We start from the raw sequence: 16,451 nt of genomic DNA, 5'->3' as shown, positions 1-16,451 counted from the left end.
CAGCTGCGAGAGAAGCAAGAGCATAAGCCGATACTCGGATGCTCGGTCAAGTCCCATCCTGCCACAGCCTGAAGCAACGTGCTACACTCCTACTGACGACTCAGCTCGACTCCTGCTAACCTGCTGTGGGCAGGAGCATTAGCTCAGGCTCTTCAGGCCACGCAGTCCCCCTCTTACCCAAACAGTGGAAGCGTTTAGTAGATTGACTTTCTCAGAGGTGTTTCTTATTCTGCTGGGTCATTCATTCAAATGCCAAAATTGTGACTCATTAAAAGGGCAAGCTTGGGCCGGGGGGGTACAGGAAGAAAGAAAAATAGCTTGCAAGAGCCTTCCTGTTTATCCACGGCCTGGGAAAAAAACAACACAACAGAATACACACGCCCTTGGCTCCATTATCTTTGTTGGCACAGCGCTGGCTTGGCTCTGTCCCTTACCACTCCAGGCCAAATCCAGCCCTGCTGCGAGCATGTTTACTTTAGAGGAGTTTACTTGAGAGAGAAATCCGGCCCCCGGAGCCTGAATGCTCGCAGTGTGCGAGTGAGCGCACAGGCACTGGGAGCCCCCGTGACAATGCGCCGCGGCGCTGGCCCCCGGCCACACCGGGGAGGTCATTTTCTTCTCGGCAATTAGCGAAGTGGTGGCATCGCTAAAAGAAGTTGAATAAACACATTCAACCCGGCTGGGTCCCCGGTTTGCTCTGTTCTCACCACCCTTCCTTCTGGGCGCGCGGTGGGGCCCCATCGAGCGAGAGCCCGATGCCTGTGCACTACGCTTTCATTCAGGCCTGGTTGGAAAGGGCTCTTAGGAAAGAGGAGGAGGGGGGAAATAACCCTTTAGCTTTCTTCTTTTACAACAAATGTCTTCACTTTTTCTTTTCATGGAGGAAAAATGCCAGCTTCTCTAAGAAAACTGCAGCAAATGGCTGTTTTCATGGGACTGTTCAGCGGCGGGGGATGCATCGTGATGTATAATCTTATGCAAAGTAAGTCTTGGTGCTGTTAGCAACCTTATTTCTCCTCTGCCCCTTTCATTTGCTTTTGTGTAGCGGGGAAAATAGCAGCATGCAAGATGTGAAAAGCAGATGAAGCGAAGGGAAGTGTGGCTGAGCCTCTGGGTTCTGCCTCTGTGGGCTCCGCTTTGTTCAGCCCCAGGGCTGCTGCTCTCCCAAGCGCTGCTGCACGCATTTCCAGAGGTTGGTATTGCATAGGAAGCAGGCTGCTGTGGTCAGGAGAAAGTCTGGTTTCTGGGGGGTTTCCTGAGGGTGAGGGCAAAGTGAAAGCTTAGGCAGTAGTGCAGGTTTCATTTCTTACTGAGATTTTACAACTGGGCAGGAAAGGAGGACCATCTGTGAGAAGGTATTAAAGTCTAGCGGGTTTTATCTGTAAATCTCTCTGTGGTGCTGGCCTTTAAACACAACATGCCTGTGAAGTGCTAAGATACCATTAGTTTCTCCTGAATGAAGGGCAGGTAAGAGCGCTCAGCATTGAGAAGACCAGGACAAGGAGAGAAAAGCTAGACAGGTGCCATTGCTGTTTATAGACAGCTCTAGTTGCTATGTATCTTTGGCTAAGAATCCAAATTATTAGTCCAAATGATAGATGTTTATTTTCTCTAAAATTACTTCTAGATATTTAGCATCAGACCAGAAATAGGCTTTGCCTCTCCCTCAGGGGGTGCTATAGGCCTCTTGGCTCTATGCTTCTCCCTTGCTGGTACTATCAAATGATACTGCTTTTCACCTACCCTTATATCAGAGGATGCTGCCAGAAAAGTGTAGCCAAGCCTGTTCCTCAAGCCCTCAGATAAGCTCTGAAACCTGCCCTTCATTTTAACAAATCAGACAAGGCTGGAAAGCAAGCTTTAATTTTAGGCAGCTCATGCCCTCGAGCTCTGGAGTACATGACAGATATATGATCCTCTTACGCTTTAAAATATTGAGTCTGGCTTTAACAAGGACATCAGCATTTTTTAATTTTCAGCTTCAGCATTGTTATCTAGAAATCTCGGGGGGGTGGGGGGGGAAGTCACCCCCTGTGCTGTACAGAAAGTCAAAGAGCTCATTCCCCACATCACTTAGCTGTGCAATCAAGTGGCACAACGCAATGGCTACTTCTTGCTCTGTTGCAACATTGGTGGCCACCGAGCAGCTGTGACAAGCCAGCTGGGCTGTTGAAAGGACACTTTCTGCTGCAGAGTGTGTCTTTCTGTAGCCTCCAACAGGCAGCGGAGCCACACTGGGAGCCTTCCTTCCTTGGCCCACACCCAGGGTTATCCTAGTTCCTTCTGCTATCCCAGTGCACAGAACTGGCCCATACTGGGACCTGTGAGGAACAAGTGGCTTCCGTAGTGGTGGGAGCAGGGGGAGAAGGGGTGCTTCCCTCCCCTTCAGGCTGAAGGGAAGTTTGCATGCACGTGGTCTCTGTGAAAGCTTGTACACACACTCAGGTAATCCTATTTCTACTCACTCTCTTCACCTCCACACCCTCCTCACAGGAGCAGTCTCCCCAGCCAACCCCAGCACCCTGTCAGCTCTCCTACTGAGAGATGAAACATGCGGACAAACGGATTAGTCGGGCATTTTATGTCCAATACACGGGATGCTAACAAGGAACAGCTGAGAAGGAGCACCAGGAAACTCGAACCCGTTTCCCCTCCAACCTGCAGGATGAACACAACCTACTTTTAATGGGGTCTGGGTGGCTGCTTGCCATGATCCGTAGGCACTAAAGGGCTGGCATGCTGCAACCCCTTTTGCTGGGGCTCCTTAGGATGGCCCAGGGGGCCAGGGAGGACCAGCGCAGCCTGCAGCCTAGCAAAGCTGTTTCTATGCCAACTGGATGCTGCCTGCTCACAGGGGATGCCTCTAATTAGGGAGAGGGGGCAGCATCCTTCTGCCTCACGCTCCAAGAGCAATACCGATAGGCAAGAGACCAGGAAACAAACCTTACACCTTGTTTTAAACTCTTTGGAAGGCAAGAGCATAGTTGCCAGAGTAGGATTTTCACATATGCACACTCTTAGCTTAACTCTGCCCTTCTTGATGTCAAGAGAGTGAAGTTAGGCTGGCGTGAAGCACATCTAGAAATCTCAGCAGGCAAGCCTCAAAACTGTTTATAAGCAAGTCTCTGCCTCCATAAGGAGAGTCGGCACATTTCCAGCCTCACAGATCTGCATTGCACAGTGGTCACCAATGGACAGCATTTCCCAGCTATATATAGTAACCAGACATTGAAAAATAGCAATTTACTACAATTGCCCTCCATATGCCAACACTGCAGCATCCAGTCTACTGTGCTATTGTTGCTGCTTGACCATTAACTCTAATGGTGCTTCTTTGTGCCTCCCTTTTAATGCATCCATCAGTAGAGTTGCAGCTTCGTGGCTGCCACTTGAAAAGCTGTATCAAGACCACAGCAAGAGTTTCACAGCAGCAGCTGTTCCTGTCTCACACCAATGTCTGCGAAATATTCTCCATTGTTAAAGTATTTTCTGTACCTCCTTTAAAAAAATAATTACATTCAGAACATTTTCAGATGTTCATCCTTATGCTTTTTTTCCCCCCGTTTTTTTTTTGGTCCTTTTAGATGACGTACAAACGTATGAAAAGTAGGGAGACACAGCCATAAGCGGAACTGTATATCAGTATAGAACAGGCTATTTTCAGAGCCCTCTTCACTTATGTGAGCTGAATAACATTACAGCTCAGCACTGCTGCTCTGATGTAAGGGTGTGTTTCCTCCTTTAGCCAGATTTCTCCTAATTAATAGTTTCAGAGTGTTTTTCAGGGAGGGTGTGGAGTCTGGAGGAAATGTCTTTTTTTTTTTTTAACTTAAGTTTTGATTTTAAGTGGACAGTCTCCTCACTACCCTGTTTCTCTCACCTAGAGAGTTTTGCCAGGACCCAGTATTATCAGCAGGCTTTGGAGCAATTGAACAACAATCCCAATGCCCTGGAAGCCCTGGGTGCCCCCCCTCTTAAGGTTCACAACATCCGACTGACGGATGGGAGTAACCACGTGGACACAGAAAGAGCACAGGTAACACTGGGGAGGTGGTGTCACAGGGTGGCTTCCCAAGGCGCTGGGTGACAAGAGATCAGCTAGGGGATTTTCAGCAGGTCACGAGTGACCTGGGGGCACTGGAAGGCAGTAGGGTGGGATGCCAGTTGATTTGGAAGAGGAATGGATTTCCAGAGCATAAATCTGTGCTCTAATGCGAGGGACTAGAAACACCAAGAGCGGCATCTTCATGTTGTGCTATACGGGCACATCACAGAATGCAAAGGGATCTCCCAAGTCAGTCGATCCCCCTCCTGCTACTGTAAGCCACAAAATCATTTTCAGAAACGTATCAAGATCCATCTTTAAAATAGCAGCTGCCTCCCTCTTCTCCCCGGATACATCGCACTCTAGTTTTTAAAGCTTTATTCAGAACAGAGATTCATAGCTACTCACCAGCTACACTGTGGTACAGCACAAATGGTGTGGTTTTTAAAAGCACCTGTATGTCAGGACAGCTGCCTGGCACGGGGCTGAGTGCTGGGGTTACGCAGTGACTGGAGAATGCTGCGCTGGGTGCTGAAGTATTGCACAAGGCTGCCTTGCGTCAGCCCAGGGTTGGGGCGAGGCAAACCTTGCAAACACAAGTCCGCTTCCACTCTGGGTTGCTGCCTGAAGAGGGCTTTCCATCAGTGTTTTTACCCCTTAATCCAGGCTGCTCTTCCCTGGTTTTGCTGGTGACGCAAAATGTCCCTAGTGACCTCTCCAGGCAACTCACTGAGGGATCTCGTCACATTTGAATCATTTTGTTCCTCCTGGTGACTAGTTTTGAGTCCTGGGGACCAAACAAGGGCAGTAAGGAATGGGGCAGATGCTGCAGTGAAGGAGGGGAGCTGTCAGGGCAAGAAAAATCAACCTTTAACCAACTCATAAAATTTCCACTTTCCATCTCGCTCCAGCCAGGCTTCACCCACGTGATACCCTGGGCCAAAACATTTCCCAATTTCCCAGGTTTTAGAGATTCTACAAGGCAACATATCTAAGACCAAAAATGTGGGAAAAAAGCACAACCTCTTATGCTGATTGAAAAGAAGAGAACCTGTCCCACTGATGTTTTCCTGCATCACCTTTTAAGAATGCTGGTTGCTCAGGTGACTCAGGGTGAAGTCAAACCCTGCCTTTTGCTGACCTCACCCAGGACACAAACCACCAACTTTCTTCTCCGCTTTTTCATGCTTATGAGCATTCATGTTCTCGTGAAATAAACTAGTTAATCATCATTAATGATTATATATCATAGATCAATTTACTGACTCCACAACATCCCCAGCTGCTGCCTACTGGGCTGGTTGGAGAACCCCTGGCATTTTCCCTTTGTGATTGCAGTACCACCAGTGAACTCTACACTTGAAACATTTCTTTTATACAAACATTAGACCAAGTGCAATTAGCTGTGGTTGGTGCTGCAGCTCCTAGCTTTGTTTGTTAAACAACTGAGTGGTAGAATTTGTGACACTGAGAAAAATCATTGAACATCTCGCTGCCGTGATGCATGTTAATGGACTGATCTGTAGAGTGTCTCAACCTACAGGCTTGTTATGGTTATGGGAAGCTAGTACAGTGCAGGTCACCTCTGGATCACCATGCGTTCTGGTAAGGAAAGGTGTTTGCTCATAAATATTTCAGAGAGCGAGTGGTTTTCCCTGGGGGTTGCAGCTGTAACACAGTACATTCTTTCAGCAGAGAGAGATTAATGTATGGCAGAACAGGCATACTTGTATAGCCATGCACACGTTAGCCATTTGAAAAGCTTAGTGAAACTCTGAAATACGTTAAAAAAAAATAAAATTAGGGTTTACGTTAAAAGGGAGGGGTTGCACCTTTGACTATAGAAGGAGTGAAGGCCCATTTCAGTAACATGCTTCACTGAATCTTTAACATACTTTTACATCTGCAGATAAAGTTACCGGTATCTGGAACAAAATCCGCGGGGTACCTCTATATTAACTCAGAGATGGACCACTCTCGTCAATGGTGCGTACTGGAAGAAACACATAGGCACAGGGAGAGACGTGGTAGGAGAAAAGAGCAGAGCAGGATATTTGCTTTAGTCATCCGTGTTGCTGAGATCACGCACACAAAGGAAGAGGAAATTCATGTCTGAAGGTCTTGGAAAGGTTATTACCGTCATTACGACAAGAATGTAAATTAGTTGAGAAATACTGAATTCATCCCTACAAATACAAACAGAACAACATGAGCCATTCGTGTGAAATGTGTTCTACAAACTAAAGCTCAGTATATACACAAATACTGTGAGCCAAGATAACGTATTGTCCCCTCCCACCCCTCCTCCCCAAGAAGGTGCAAGGCCGTTGAATAGCAGTCCTAACTGTAGTCTAGCATCACGTATTGCAATAGGGGAATTATCTTACACATTACATCAGAGCCTATCAAGGTGAGCTAAAAATCATGCAGGATTTTTTTCAAGCTATCTAATAAACACGTCTTTATAGTTAAAAAAGTGCTAGAACAGATATATTACAGTAGAAGGATGCTCTGACTCCACATCATATAGTAGTGACTTTACATTTTTGTAATGCTGAAGCCTGAAAGCCTCTCTTGTCAAGGGTAAACTGATTCCTAGAGCTGAGCAAAGAATTACTACATGAATTCGAAGTCCATCTTCCATTGCAAAAGAGGAAATTTCATTAGATGCAAACCTCCTCACATGTACTTGCTCTCAGAGTTTGTTAGGCACTTCTGTTAGCTCTATTTAGAAACCCAAAGCTACGTTTTTGCTCAGCTGCCACCAGCCATATGGTAATGTTTTCTTTTCATAGTTAGATGAGCACAACTTACTGTATTTCTCTCCTGAATAGCTATGGGAAGTAAGGTGTAAAGTGATGGGAGGAAGGCACTAGACTGGGACTTGAGAGGCTCAGGGCCAGACCTGGCCTCCTCCCTAGTGACCAGAGATACCTTCAGAGGTCCCCAGCCACCTTTCTTGCACATCTACACTTCCCTGGGCACCTGGGCTCCGATCTCCTCACTCCTCCTCATCCCCTCCTCACAGATGGAGGGAAATAACAGTTCCCTCCTGTTTCACTGAGTTATGTGAGGATAACTGAAATTGCAAGATGTTAAACTACGGGAGTAATTGAAGTGCATACATCTCAGAGTTTTATTTTAAAATGAGCCCTCCATGCATTTTCATCTGCAAGCTTAAGAGGGGGGGCGGAAAAACCTCCATGCATTTTCATCTGCAAGCTTAAGGGGGGGGGGGGGAAGCATCTTCTGTAAAAGGGTTTGTGGCAGACAGATCTGTCAGACTCAACCGTCTTGGCTTACATGTGGGGTCCTGCACACAGCTCCACTTGGGGCTAGGCAGGACTCAGTGTCCTTGCACCCAGCTGAGGAACTAAGAGTAAAATGGCTTGTTGCCATCTGCTCCACAAAGAGGAGCTCCCGAAATCCCTGAGAGAAATAACAAACGTGTAAGTGGGCCATCCTGGTGGGGCTCTGCAGAGCGTGCACGTGGGTTCTTGCAGTGAAGATGTGGGAGGCAACCAGACTGATACAGACACACTAAAACAGCACTGGGAGGTGAGCTCTCTCTGCAAAAGTAGTTGAGGCTCCCAAGCCACTGAAATGCTTCAGACTCTGAAGGAGCAGTCTGTCCATCAGGGGTTATTTATTTATGTGGTTATTAAAAAAAGAGGGCAACTGAAAAGAAGGGAGATTGGGAGTGTGTGAGCTGGTTTGGACCTGGAAGGGAGCGTTCGCTCAGGTGCAGGCAGCGCAGGGATGGGGAGGGTGCCCAGAGGTGAGGGCGGCCAAGGCACCAGTCCTGTAAAGCGATGCTTGCCTGCCCTGAAGGGAGCAGAGGGAAGGGCTGAGACCCCAGGCCATGCTGAGGGGAGCGACCAGTTGCTCCTTCAAGCCCCGTTTTAAATGAGGTAGTTGCTTGTCCAGGGTCAGATAGAGGCGGAGGGTGCTGAGACCCCAGGCCATGCTGAGGGGAGCAACCAGTTGCTCCTTCAAGCCCTGTTTTAAATGAGGTAGTTGCTTGTCCCGGGTCGGATAGAGGCGGAGGGCTGGTGAGGGAAGAGCCCTGCTGCAGACCCATTGCACAGAGGTGCAGCAGCCTAATTACCTAATTGTATGTACTCGGCACTGACTCCAGCTAAAGCAGAGCTGGGCGAGTGCCAGGAGCTTTTGAAAAAAATCCTATCTTAGTACCCCGAAATAATAGTCCTTCCCAGCTGGAAAAGCAGCATGAGCAGTCTCACAGAAGTGGGTTTGGAGCAGAGCTTAGAGGAAGGAAAAGGCTCCCCCTCAGCATCCAACAAACGCAGTTTCCCCTCTCCTTTGAGTAACCATCTTCATACCCCGTCAGGGTTTCAGCAGTCACATTGAGTGATCACACAGTGTTCAAACTCCTCCAAGCCAGGATAATTCCTTAGCAACACGGTCTGGCTCCAAGGCTGGAGAGGAGCAGAGTAAGGAATGCACCCGCAGGATGGAGAGGAAGAAAGGCACCGGGTTGCGGCGGGGGGAAGAATGTCCTGCCTAAAAATAGCTGGCAGGATTTTATTCGGGTTGCAACAAACAGGAACACACATCCCAGACCTTTAAATCTGGGCTGTGCTATTAGGGAAAACAGCTTTCAGAAGCTGGCAATCGCAAACCAAGTTTTAAAACACTTGAGAGAATTTTTAAGAGCAATGAACGCGTGGAATGATTTGTTTCTCCATGCCAGCTGTTTCTACACCAACTTTACTACAATATTAGAAGTGATTGAAACAAGTTAAAAATCTCTTTTGGTTTGTGTCAGCTGGTGCCTTCAGGATGTCACCTTGAAACTGCGGGATGGTCAGAATATTCCAGTTTACCACTCCCCGGTGGAAAGCATCGGTGTGCAAGAAGGCTAAAAATCAAAGGCAGCTGCTTCTCCACCTCCCATCAAGCCGAAGGAGCCATTAATCGATTGCATCCCGCTGTGTATGTGAATGTACGCAAGTGACAATTTCACTTAAGTGGCTGCTCTCAAGACAATTTCCTTTCTAAGATTGACCTCATCATTGTCATAATTGTAATTTCTTTCTTTTGCTGGTTTATTCATGTGTTCAGCAGAAGCCTAAAATAAATATCTTGCAAAAGACTTGCTGTTTCAGAGAAGTCGTGTTATGCCCTGTGTGTGTTGGTATTATGAATTTGAAATAGATAAAAAAACTGCCAGGAAACTGAGCTTTTCTACAATTGCAGATCAAAGTCAGGACAGTTGGGCTGCTCCATCATGGCTAGAAGACTAAGTCAGCTTCTCAATGCGATTCCCTTGCTGCTTCGGTTTTCCTCCATTTCTCAACAAGGCGTTACCCAAAGCAGGAGGGATGAAGCAGCAAAGGTGAAGCTCAGCAGCAGCCCTCTCCACTGCTAACGAATAAGTCACTTATCGGGTAGATTTGCACCCTCACAGTTATCATTAAAAAGCTCATGAGATAGCAGAGGCCACTCATCGTACCTTATGAATTCCAGGAAGAGGCTTCCTACTCGCACTGCTCGTGCTGAAGGTCGATAAAACAGAAGAAGCCACAGTTTCACACGAGCACTGCCTGACACAAGTTCAGGAGAGCACCTTCACTCTCCCACTTCTGCTTAGGGAAGAAAACACTCAGGAGGTGCAGAACAGGTAAAACACTGCCACAGTTCAGTCAGACTACAACAAGAAATTTTGATTGTGCCTAGATTCTGTCAATGCGGCAGCTCAACCAACAGAGGTAGAGAATTGCCCGTCACCAGGAGCAAGTTGAGGAATAAGCAAAAAAACCCAATTCACACACACACACCCCAAAACTGCACATTCTAACAAACTGCAAAGCCTAAGGCACAGTATGGGATGGTGAAGAGACACAAGTAACTGTCCTTTCTTCATGCCTTGAAGTAATATGCAAGCCACTAAGAACGTCCAGAAGAAGGAGTATCTTGGATTTATTGTAACAGAGCAGGTTAATCAAGATGCAGCTAGTGAAAGCCCAGAGCTTACATCACTCAATTCCCTTCCCCCCCTCCGCCCTCAAATCCATATTTGAGTCCTAGAAATCCACCAAAGGCACAGGCAATGCAAAGCTTTTCAAGAGTAACGATTATTAGATAGAGAAGGGAGAGCTGGAGCAAAGAATCATTAAAAACCAGCGAGCATTTTCCTGCTCAACAATGACCCAGCAAACTGGGCAAGGTGGCTTTTGAACAAGTCTGAAGAGCAAATGCCAAAGCAAATGGAAGGAGATACTAAAGGACCACAGCAAAAGCATCTGTGACAAACTATTTTAGAAGGAAACAACACACATGAGCTTTAGTTTGGGATTCATGAAGAGCTGCCAGGATGAACAGCACCTGTGAGACCTCATCCAACCCGTATGAATGCCCACCATGCCAGGGGAAGGATTAGGATAAATCAGAGAGAGACAGTGTGTCCCAGCTTTAAGATTGAAATAATTGCTATCCGTTTTCACAAAACAGCATACAAACTGTGTGATTTTAAAAACATTAGCCTTGCACTACTGCAGCCCACCTAGCAAGAAAACCACCACCTGGATCTCCACCATGCAGATCTGGCCACCCAGTGTCTCAGAGCTTGGACAACTCTGGCTTTTGGTCACTGAAGAAGCTTGGTGGGGAATCAAACAGTTGACAAAGAAAAGCCAAATCAACCACTTCACATCCATCAGTTATCACTTCCCTGGCTGCAGGTTTGACTCATTACCAATCTCCAAAGAAGCTGTGGCTGTGGTGAGCAACCCCAGCCCATTCAGTCCCTCCCTATGTCTGTGCTAGGAGTATCTAGCACACACTGCCTTACACCTGCCTTTTGTCACTGCTGTGCGCTTTAGTAAGCCTGGGACCTGCAGTGGCTGCAAGGCGTACAAGTGTCCAGGAAACCTGACCACAGCCATCCCAGCCTGCAACACAACGCTCGCTCACCACCCTCCTGTCTTTTGAGCCGGCATGCACAATATCCCTGGTCCGGCTTCACAGATTGCTGCACCACAATACCACCACTTGGCTTGGCTCTAACCCTGGTTATCCAAAGCCTGAGGGAGATACCCCCACACAAACCTTACCAGTAACACGGGAGATTTTATTACCTTGCCTGGGGGAAGCAGAGCTTGCAAAGAGGTTCCGTCTCTCACTTTCCCCCTAGAGACCTAGCAGAGCATCCCTTTAACTTCAGGCATGCCTGATCATCCTAACCAACCCATGGGTTCATCAAAGCTGTGAGAACGGGCAGTATCAGCATATCATACTAACGTTTCTTTAAGTCAAATCTTTAAACCTGGAGAAGGAAGAAAGCAATGGATGGAGCTGGAAGCCAGCAGATCACTGGAGTAGGACAAGAGAAAAGTCACGTTCAAATCCCTACTTTTGTTTTACTACTTAATAGTCAGTAAACACAGAATTTCTTACCTCTTGACCTTGAAGAGCCTCAGAAGCCACTTCTCTGTGTTTGAGCTCTTATAAGATGCACATATTCAAAGAGAGAAAAAAGCAGCAAGCTGGTGCATTCAGTGCTGAGCTACTTTGGCCATGTGGCTCCCATTAAATAGACCACAGGCCACAGCAGCTGCTTTTGGAGAGGACACAGGTGCAGCCAAGAGAGCTGGAGCATGCCAGGAAAACGGAGAATGCAAAGGTTTCAAAACCACCAGCAGCTGCTGAAAGCCCAAATAATGTCAAGAGGGCACCCCTCTTCCCCTTGCAGTCTTTTCCACTAAGGTATGCTGGAGCAGATTAGGTTGCATTTAACTTCATTAGATCATTGAAGCACTAATTAATTGTAATTATATTGTGTTGCATGTCACTAAATACCAGTCTGGACAATAATTTCATTTTTATTGAGGAAATATTCATCTTTTGATAAAAGACCCTAAAAAACCCAGTTAAACTCCTTTAGGAAGCCATTCTTTTCTAATCACGGAATGGTTAAGGTCAGGAGGAGCCTCTGGAGACCGTCTAGTCCAACTGCCTCACTCACAACAGGGTCAACTAGAGCGGATTGCCTGGGACTGCATCCAGGAAGGTTTTGAAGATCACCAAGGATGGAGACCCCACAACCTCTGGCCACGCTGTACAGGTGTTCAACCATTCTCAGAGTAAAAAAAGCTTTTTCTGTGTTTCAGAAATTTCCTGTGTTTCAGTGTGTGCCCATTGCCTCTTGTCCTGCCACTGGGCACCACTGAGAAGAACCTGGCTCCACCCTCTTTACTCTTCCCCCACAGGTATTTATACACACTGATAAGGTCCCTCCCAAGCCTTCTTTTCTCCAGGCTGACAGTCCCAGGTCTCTCAGCCTTGTTGACAGGTGCTGCGATCCTTTAATCACCTTAATAATTTTCAATATGTTAAATAATTTCTTTTAAATTGGCTTGAAAATTTGCATAGTTCCTTTTCCAGTTGTTGGTGTGGTTAAACCAACCATCATCTTCATTACCTTTGCTGGATTGCATGTTTGTTTCTTACTCTCTAGCTTGATTTTAACAGCTTCTGCCAGGCAGTCATCAGCCTCAAGGAAACTATCAAGGCAGCAGGCTGTTCAGGGCAAGAACTTAATTTACAACTGAAGAACAACAAATGCTGCTTAGCAGACTGTTACAACACTTGCACCTATTTGAGTTAGCCCTGAGTAGCACACAGGGGCTATATAAAACCAGATGTTTTAAAAGCACTAGCTTCATAAAGGCTAAGCGGGCTGATGCGGTCCCTTTTGAGTATGTTTCTGCAGGCAGTAATACGGTTTCATCCAACTTACGGGCCTGTCAGTTCACTTCCTAGCTTGGGCAGATGGCTTGCATTGCACGGGGAACGTTAGTCATTGGGATTCACCTCCCATTTAGAAATGAGGATGCATCCAGTTCTTTCCTGCCATTTGCCTGCATCTTGTCTGCTTGTCAAAGCCAAATAGTTTTTCCGCATGTTTTCGGCAAAATTTGCTACAAAGTTCCCTGCAGCATGACCCAGGCAGTCCTGTGACACCAGCAGCGATGGAGACCTGTCACATTCTTGGTGTTACTTTGGAGGACACATGACACCTGGCTAAACACCTTTGGTTCATTTTATGTAGCACCAAGTATATAAAAATACTAGACTCGCGTCATTTCTTGACCAATCTAATGCAGTTTCTGTCAATTGGCTTTCCTAGAAGATTTAGAAGCAAGCACCTTTATTCAATAACTTCTGAGAGACGGCCTTTGCCTCTCTTCGCTTGGTAAGGCCCATGACAAAAACTTCCATCCAGCTGGATCTCACGGGGTGCTACTGGAAGGTGGCGGTCGGTAAGGTGATACCCCAACAGCTCAGGAGATTTTCCTGTAGGGATTAGTTAAAAGGCACCTCCGTAATTCAGTCTGTACACTGGGATTACAAATTAATTGAAGACATGGGGTACACCGATTTCAACGCATCACCAGCTTAGCTGTGATTCTGATTGCACGAGCAAGCAAAGACTCAATGCAATTAAGTTCTCTGTGTTTACAGGAAAAAAGATAATCCCTTCAATTAGTTAAGTTCCCTTTCCTCTCCTAATTTCGCAGTAACTGTCATGGTCCTAACACTCTGCTTCACTTTGACAAATCCTAACCTTTTCTTAATTAAGAGAGATTTTTATCACACCCATGTGGACTTAATTTTTTTTTCTGTTTTATAAAGCTTCCAGGTTGTATTTTTACGGAACCAAAATATTTTACTTTTACAGAGCTATACAGTTGTCAGCTGTCTTAGAACAGGAACAATTAATGAAATTAAGCAGTATTGGAAGAAAAAAACAGCTTTGCACAGAAGAGGAAATACTTTTCTCACCCAGCATCTAGTCGATGTTCTGACTTTCCCCACAGGAAGTAACATCAGGCAAATAACACAGTTCTGGACACAGTGCACCTTGGAAGGGATGTTAAAGTTTCACTGCTTCAGAGCACACATTTCAGCATGATTTGTTAAACCTGGATTAATGCTGATTTGCATCTGCTCCACCCTGTCCTGGATACACAGCTGTTCTACATTGCACACCATTCATTGGCATTTAAATACCATCTCTTTCCAACCCCACATCTTCAGGCAGGTCATTTCCCACCTGTCAGACATCTATAACAACAGTCCTAAGTTTATTTGCAATATATTTCTAGGTTTAGTATACACCAAGAAAAAACCCAGGAAGATTTACATGGATAATGTGACTATTAATCGCAATGACAGCTTAATTCAACATCTGTAAATGCTGTATTGTGAAGATCTCTACAGTGCAAGCATATTGCTTTAGAGTGGAAAAGATTATTGGCGCATTTTATATTTGCTGTACCAATTGAACTAATGTGTAATTCGGAAAACTAAAATATCAGTAATCCTGCTATATGGGTGTTGAGAAAAATAACTTTACAGAAGTCCTTGGAGAAAAGCAAGGGCGTTTGAACAGGAGACTCCATCTAGCATATTACAGCCTAGTTCCAGCAATATATTTCTAGCTGGTATTCAAAGCCAAGCGTGAAGGTGTACCGTCACCAACCACAGAAGAGTTCAAGTTGCAGTAGTTTGCGATGCCGCACTGTACTTGAGCTTTACTATTGATTCCAGTCCTCATGCAGTCATCCTGCACCACACAAACTAGCATAAATTTTGGAATTCTGTTTCAAATCAGTAATGCTGTCTTGAAGAAAGATTATGGTTTCTTTTTTTAAAAAAGTTATTATGTTTTGAAGTGTTTCCCAATGTGTGAAGAACAAAAGAGCCATCAGCTGTTCAGAAAACAAAATTTCATTTATTGTAAAGTTCCTGAAACAGTAAACACCTTATCAGAAGTACAATGAACTGGCACTATTTCTTTAAAATGTTGAACTTGTCTTCCAGGAACAGCACCTGGAATATTCAAGAGAGATCTTAAGCCATGGAATAGCTTGGTGCAAGGCCCACCTTCCTCCCTGTCCCCTGCCAGCACCACCAGCAGAGAACAGGCAGTTAATTTTTATTTGCGTTTCCTACCTAACTGCTCTCAAGATTCACCTGGTGGATCGCAAGCTGGAATTCACCCTTTTGTATTTAGGGACCCTCAAACGAAAGGTGTAAGAAATGAGACAAATCACAATGCAAATTCAGCTTTGGACAAAAAAAAAAAAGAGAAAAAGATTATTTTATAGAACATTTAGTTTAATGACTATAAAATCTATAGCCTCTTGCTTAAAGAGGTGAACGTAGCAACAAGAGGAGACGAGGCTTTGCTTTCAACTAGATGTTTGCTGTTTATTCCAACAACTGCAACGGAGGCATAGGCCTGGGCCTACCCCGTCTATAGACATAGTTTATGTCTCTTGCATCAGAACCATAGAAATAACCGTTCTCCAGCAATTTCTAAGAACACCTGCACTTCCATTCCTTTCAGCTTCCTGCGTTTAAGCAAACAGCAGCCATGCTCCCAGCGTTACGAAGGCAGCCAGCCGGTGCCCAGTCTGGATAGCATTGCCCACAGGGTCCAAGGAGCCGATTCCTTCTCCGCAACCACCCCCTTCCCCACAAACACTTTAAGGCATAAGCAGCTTTTTTTTTCGGATGAACTGCGTGTGTACATGCAGTCCTCCGTATTCATGGAGCTGCAGAAAACCAGCTCTTCTTCACAAGCTAGCGATTTGTTCCCAGTCTAAATGTGTTACTTCACTAGTAACTAAGCCTCTCAGAAACATTAACCTCGATAGCCCCTTTCTACAGCATAGGGTAGGAATACCTCATTCTACAGCTTCACCCACACCCACAGTGGAACAGAAGTAGCTTCAAGTGTGTGGGACTGGCTGATAGTCCTGCAGTTAAATGTTATAGAAAATTTTTCCTATTATAGGGCCAATCCAAGATGCCTTGTTTATAACTTATACTATTAAACTTTCACAACTTTATACAAATTCTTAATGATGTTAAAAAACACTGTACAAAACCACCTTAAGGCACAAAAAGTTAAACAGAAATGCAGCCCACTTGAAGTCTCAAAGCAGCCAATTCAAGAGAAACTGGCCTTGTAATAAGTACATAGTTCATTTATACACGTTAAGCTTCATTGTCATACATTAAAAACAGTAAATACAGGACAAAACGTATGCTGCTCAGCATCTACTCTTTCTTTAGTACCAACTCCCATCTGAGACATGATCTGTGGTTACAAATAGGAATTGAAACAGCTTATAGGTCCCTCAAATGATTTGCTCTGGGCAACCATGAGCTATTACATTTAGATATGCAGATACAGCAACATAAATTTGTTTTGTAAGGGTAGGATTTGAACATGCTTCAACCTCAGTGCTTTGCTCAACTTCGCAAAAGCAAGGAAGTGTGGATGTGAAAAAAGTTAAAATGGCAGTGACAGAAGCTGGGAGAAATTTTAATTTTGCAGAAATGAATTTCATAAGTTAACGTCCCTCCCCCA

At 45.5% G+C, this 16,451-nt stretch overlaps 1 protein-coding gene across 1 annotated transcript; it reads left to right on the top strand.

The window, feature by feature from the left end:
- Positions 1–885: 885 nt before the first annotated feature.
- On the top strand, positions 886–9,174 carry LOC103895332 (cytochrome c oxidase assembly factor 1 homolog). Its single transcript, XM_009274897.2, has 4 exons — positions 886–982; positions 3,885–4,036; positions 5,955–6,031; positions 8,835–9,174. The coding sequence occupies exons 1-4, from the start codon at positions 889–891 to the stop codon at positions 8,929–8,931; spliced, it is 420 nt and encodes a 139-aa protein (XP_009273172.1). The 5' UTR covers positions 886–888; the 3' UTR covers positions 8,932–9,174.
- The last annotated feature ends 7,277 nt before the right edge of the window (positions 9,175–16,451 follow it).

This window comes from Aptenodytes forsteri, unplaced genomic scaffold (genome assembly GCF_000699145.1).
Source record: "Aptenodytes forsteri isolate BGI_AS27 unplaced genomic scaffold, ASM69914v1 Scaffold282, whole genome shotgun sequence".
NCBI classification, from domain to species: Eukaryota; Metazoa; Chordata; class Aves; order Sphenisciformes; family Spheniscidae; genus Aptenodytes; species Aptenodytes forsteri.
This window is presented reverse-complemented; position numbering and strand designations above follow the sequence as displayed.

Excerpts from the sequence above, each read along its gene's own strand:
- LOC103895332 (XM_009274897.2), top strand. The coding sequence starts at position 889 with ATGCCAGCTTCTCTAAGAAAACTGCAGCAAATGGCTGTTTTCATGGGA. Across the intron at positions 983-3,884 it reads GATGTATAATCTTATGCAAA|AGAGTTTTGCCAGGACCCAG; the intron begins GTAAGTCTTGGT and ends TCTCTCACCTAG. Across the intron at positions 6,032-8,834 it reads ATGGACCACTCTCGTCAATG|CTGGTGCCTTCAGGATGTCA; the intron begins GTGCGTACTGGA and ends GGTTTGTGTCAG.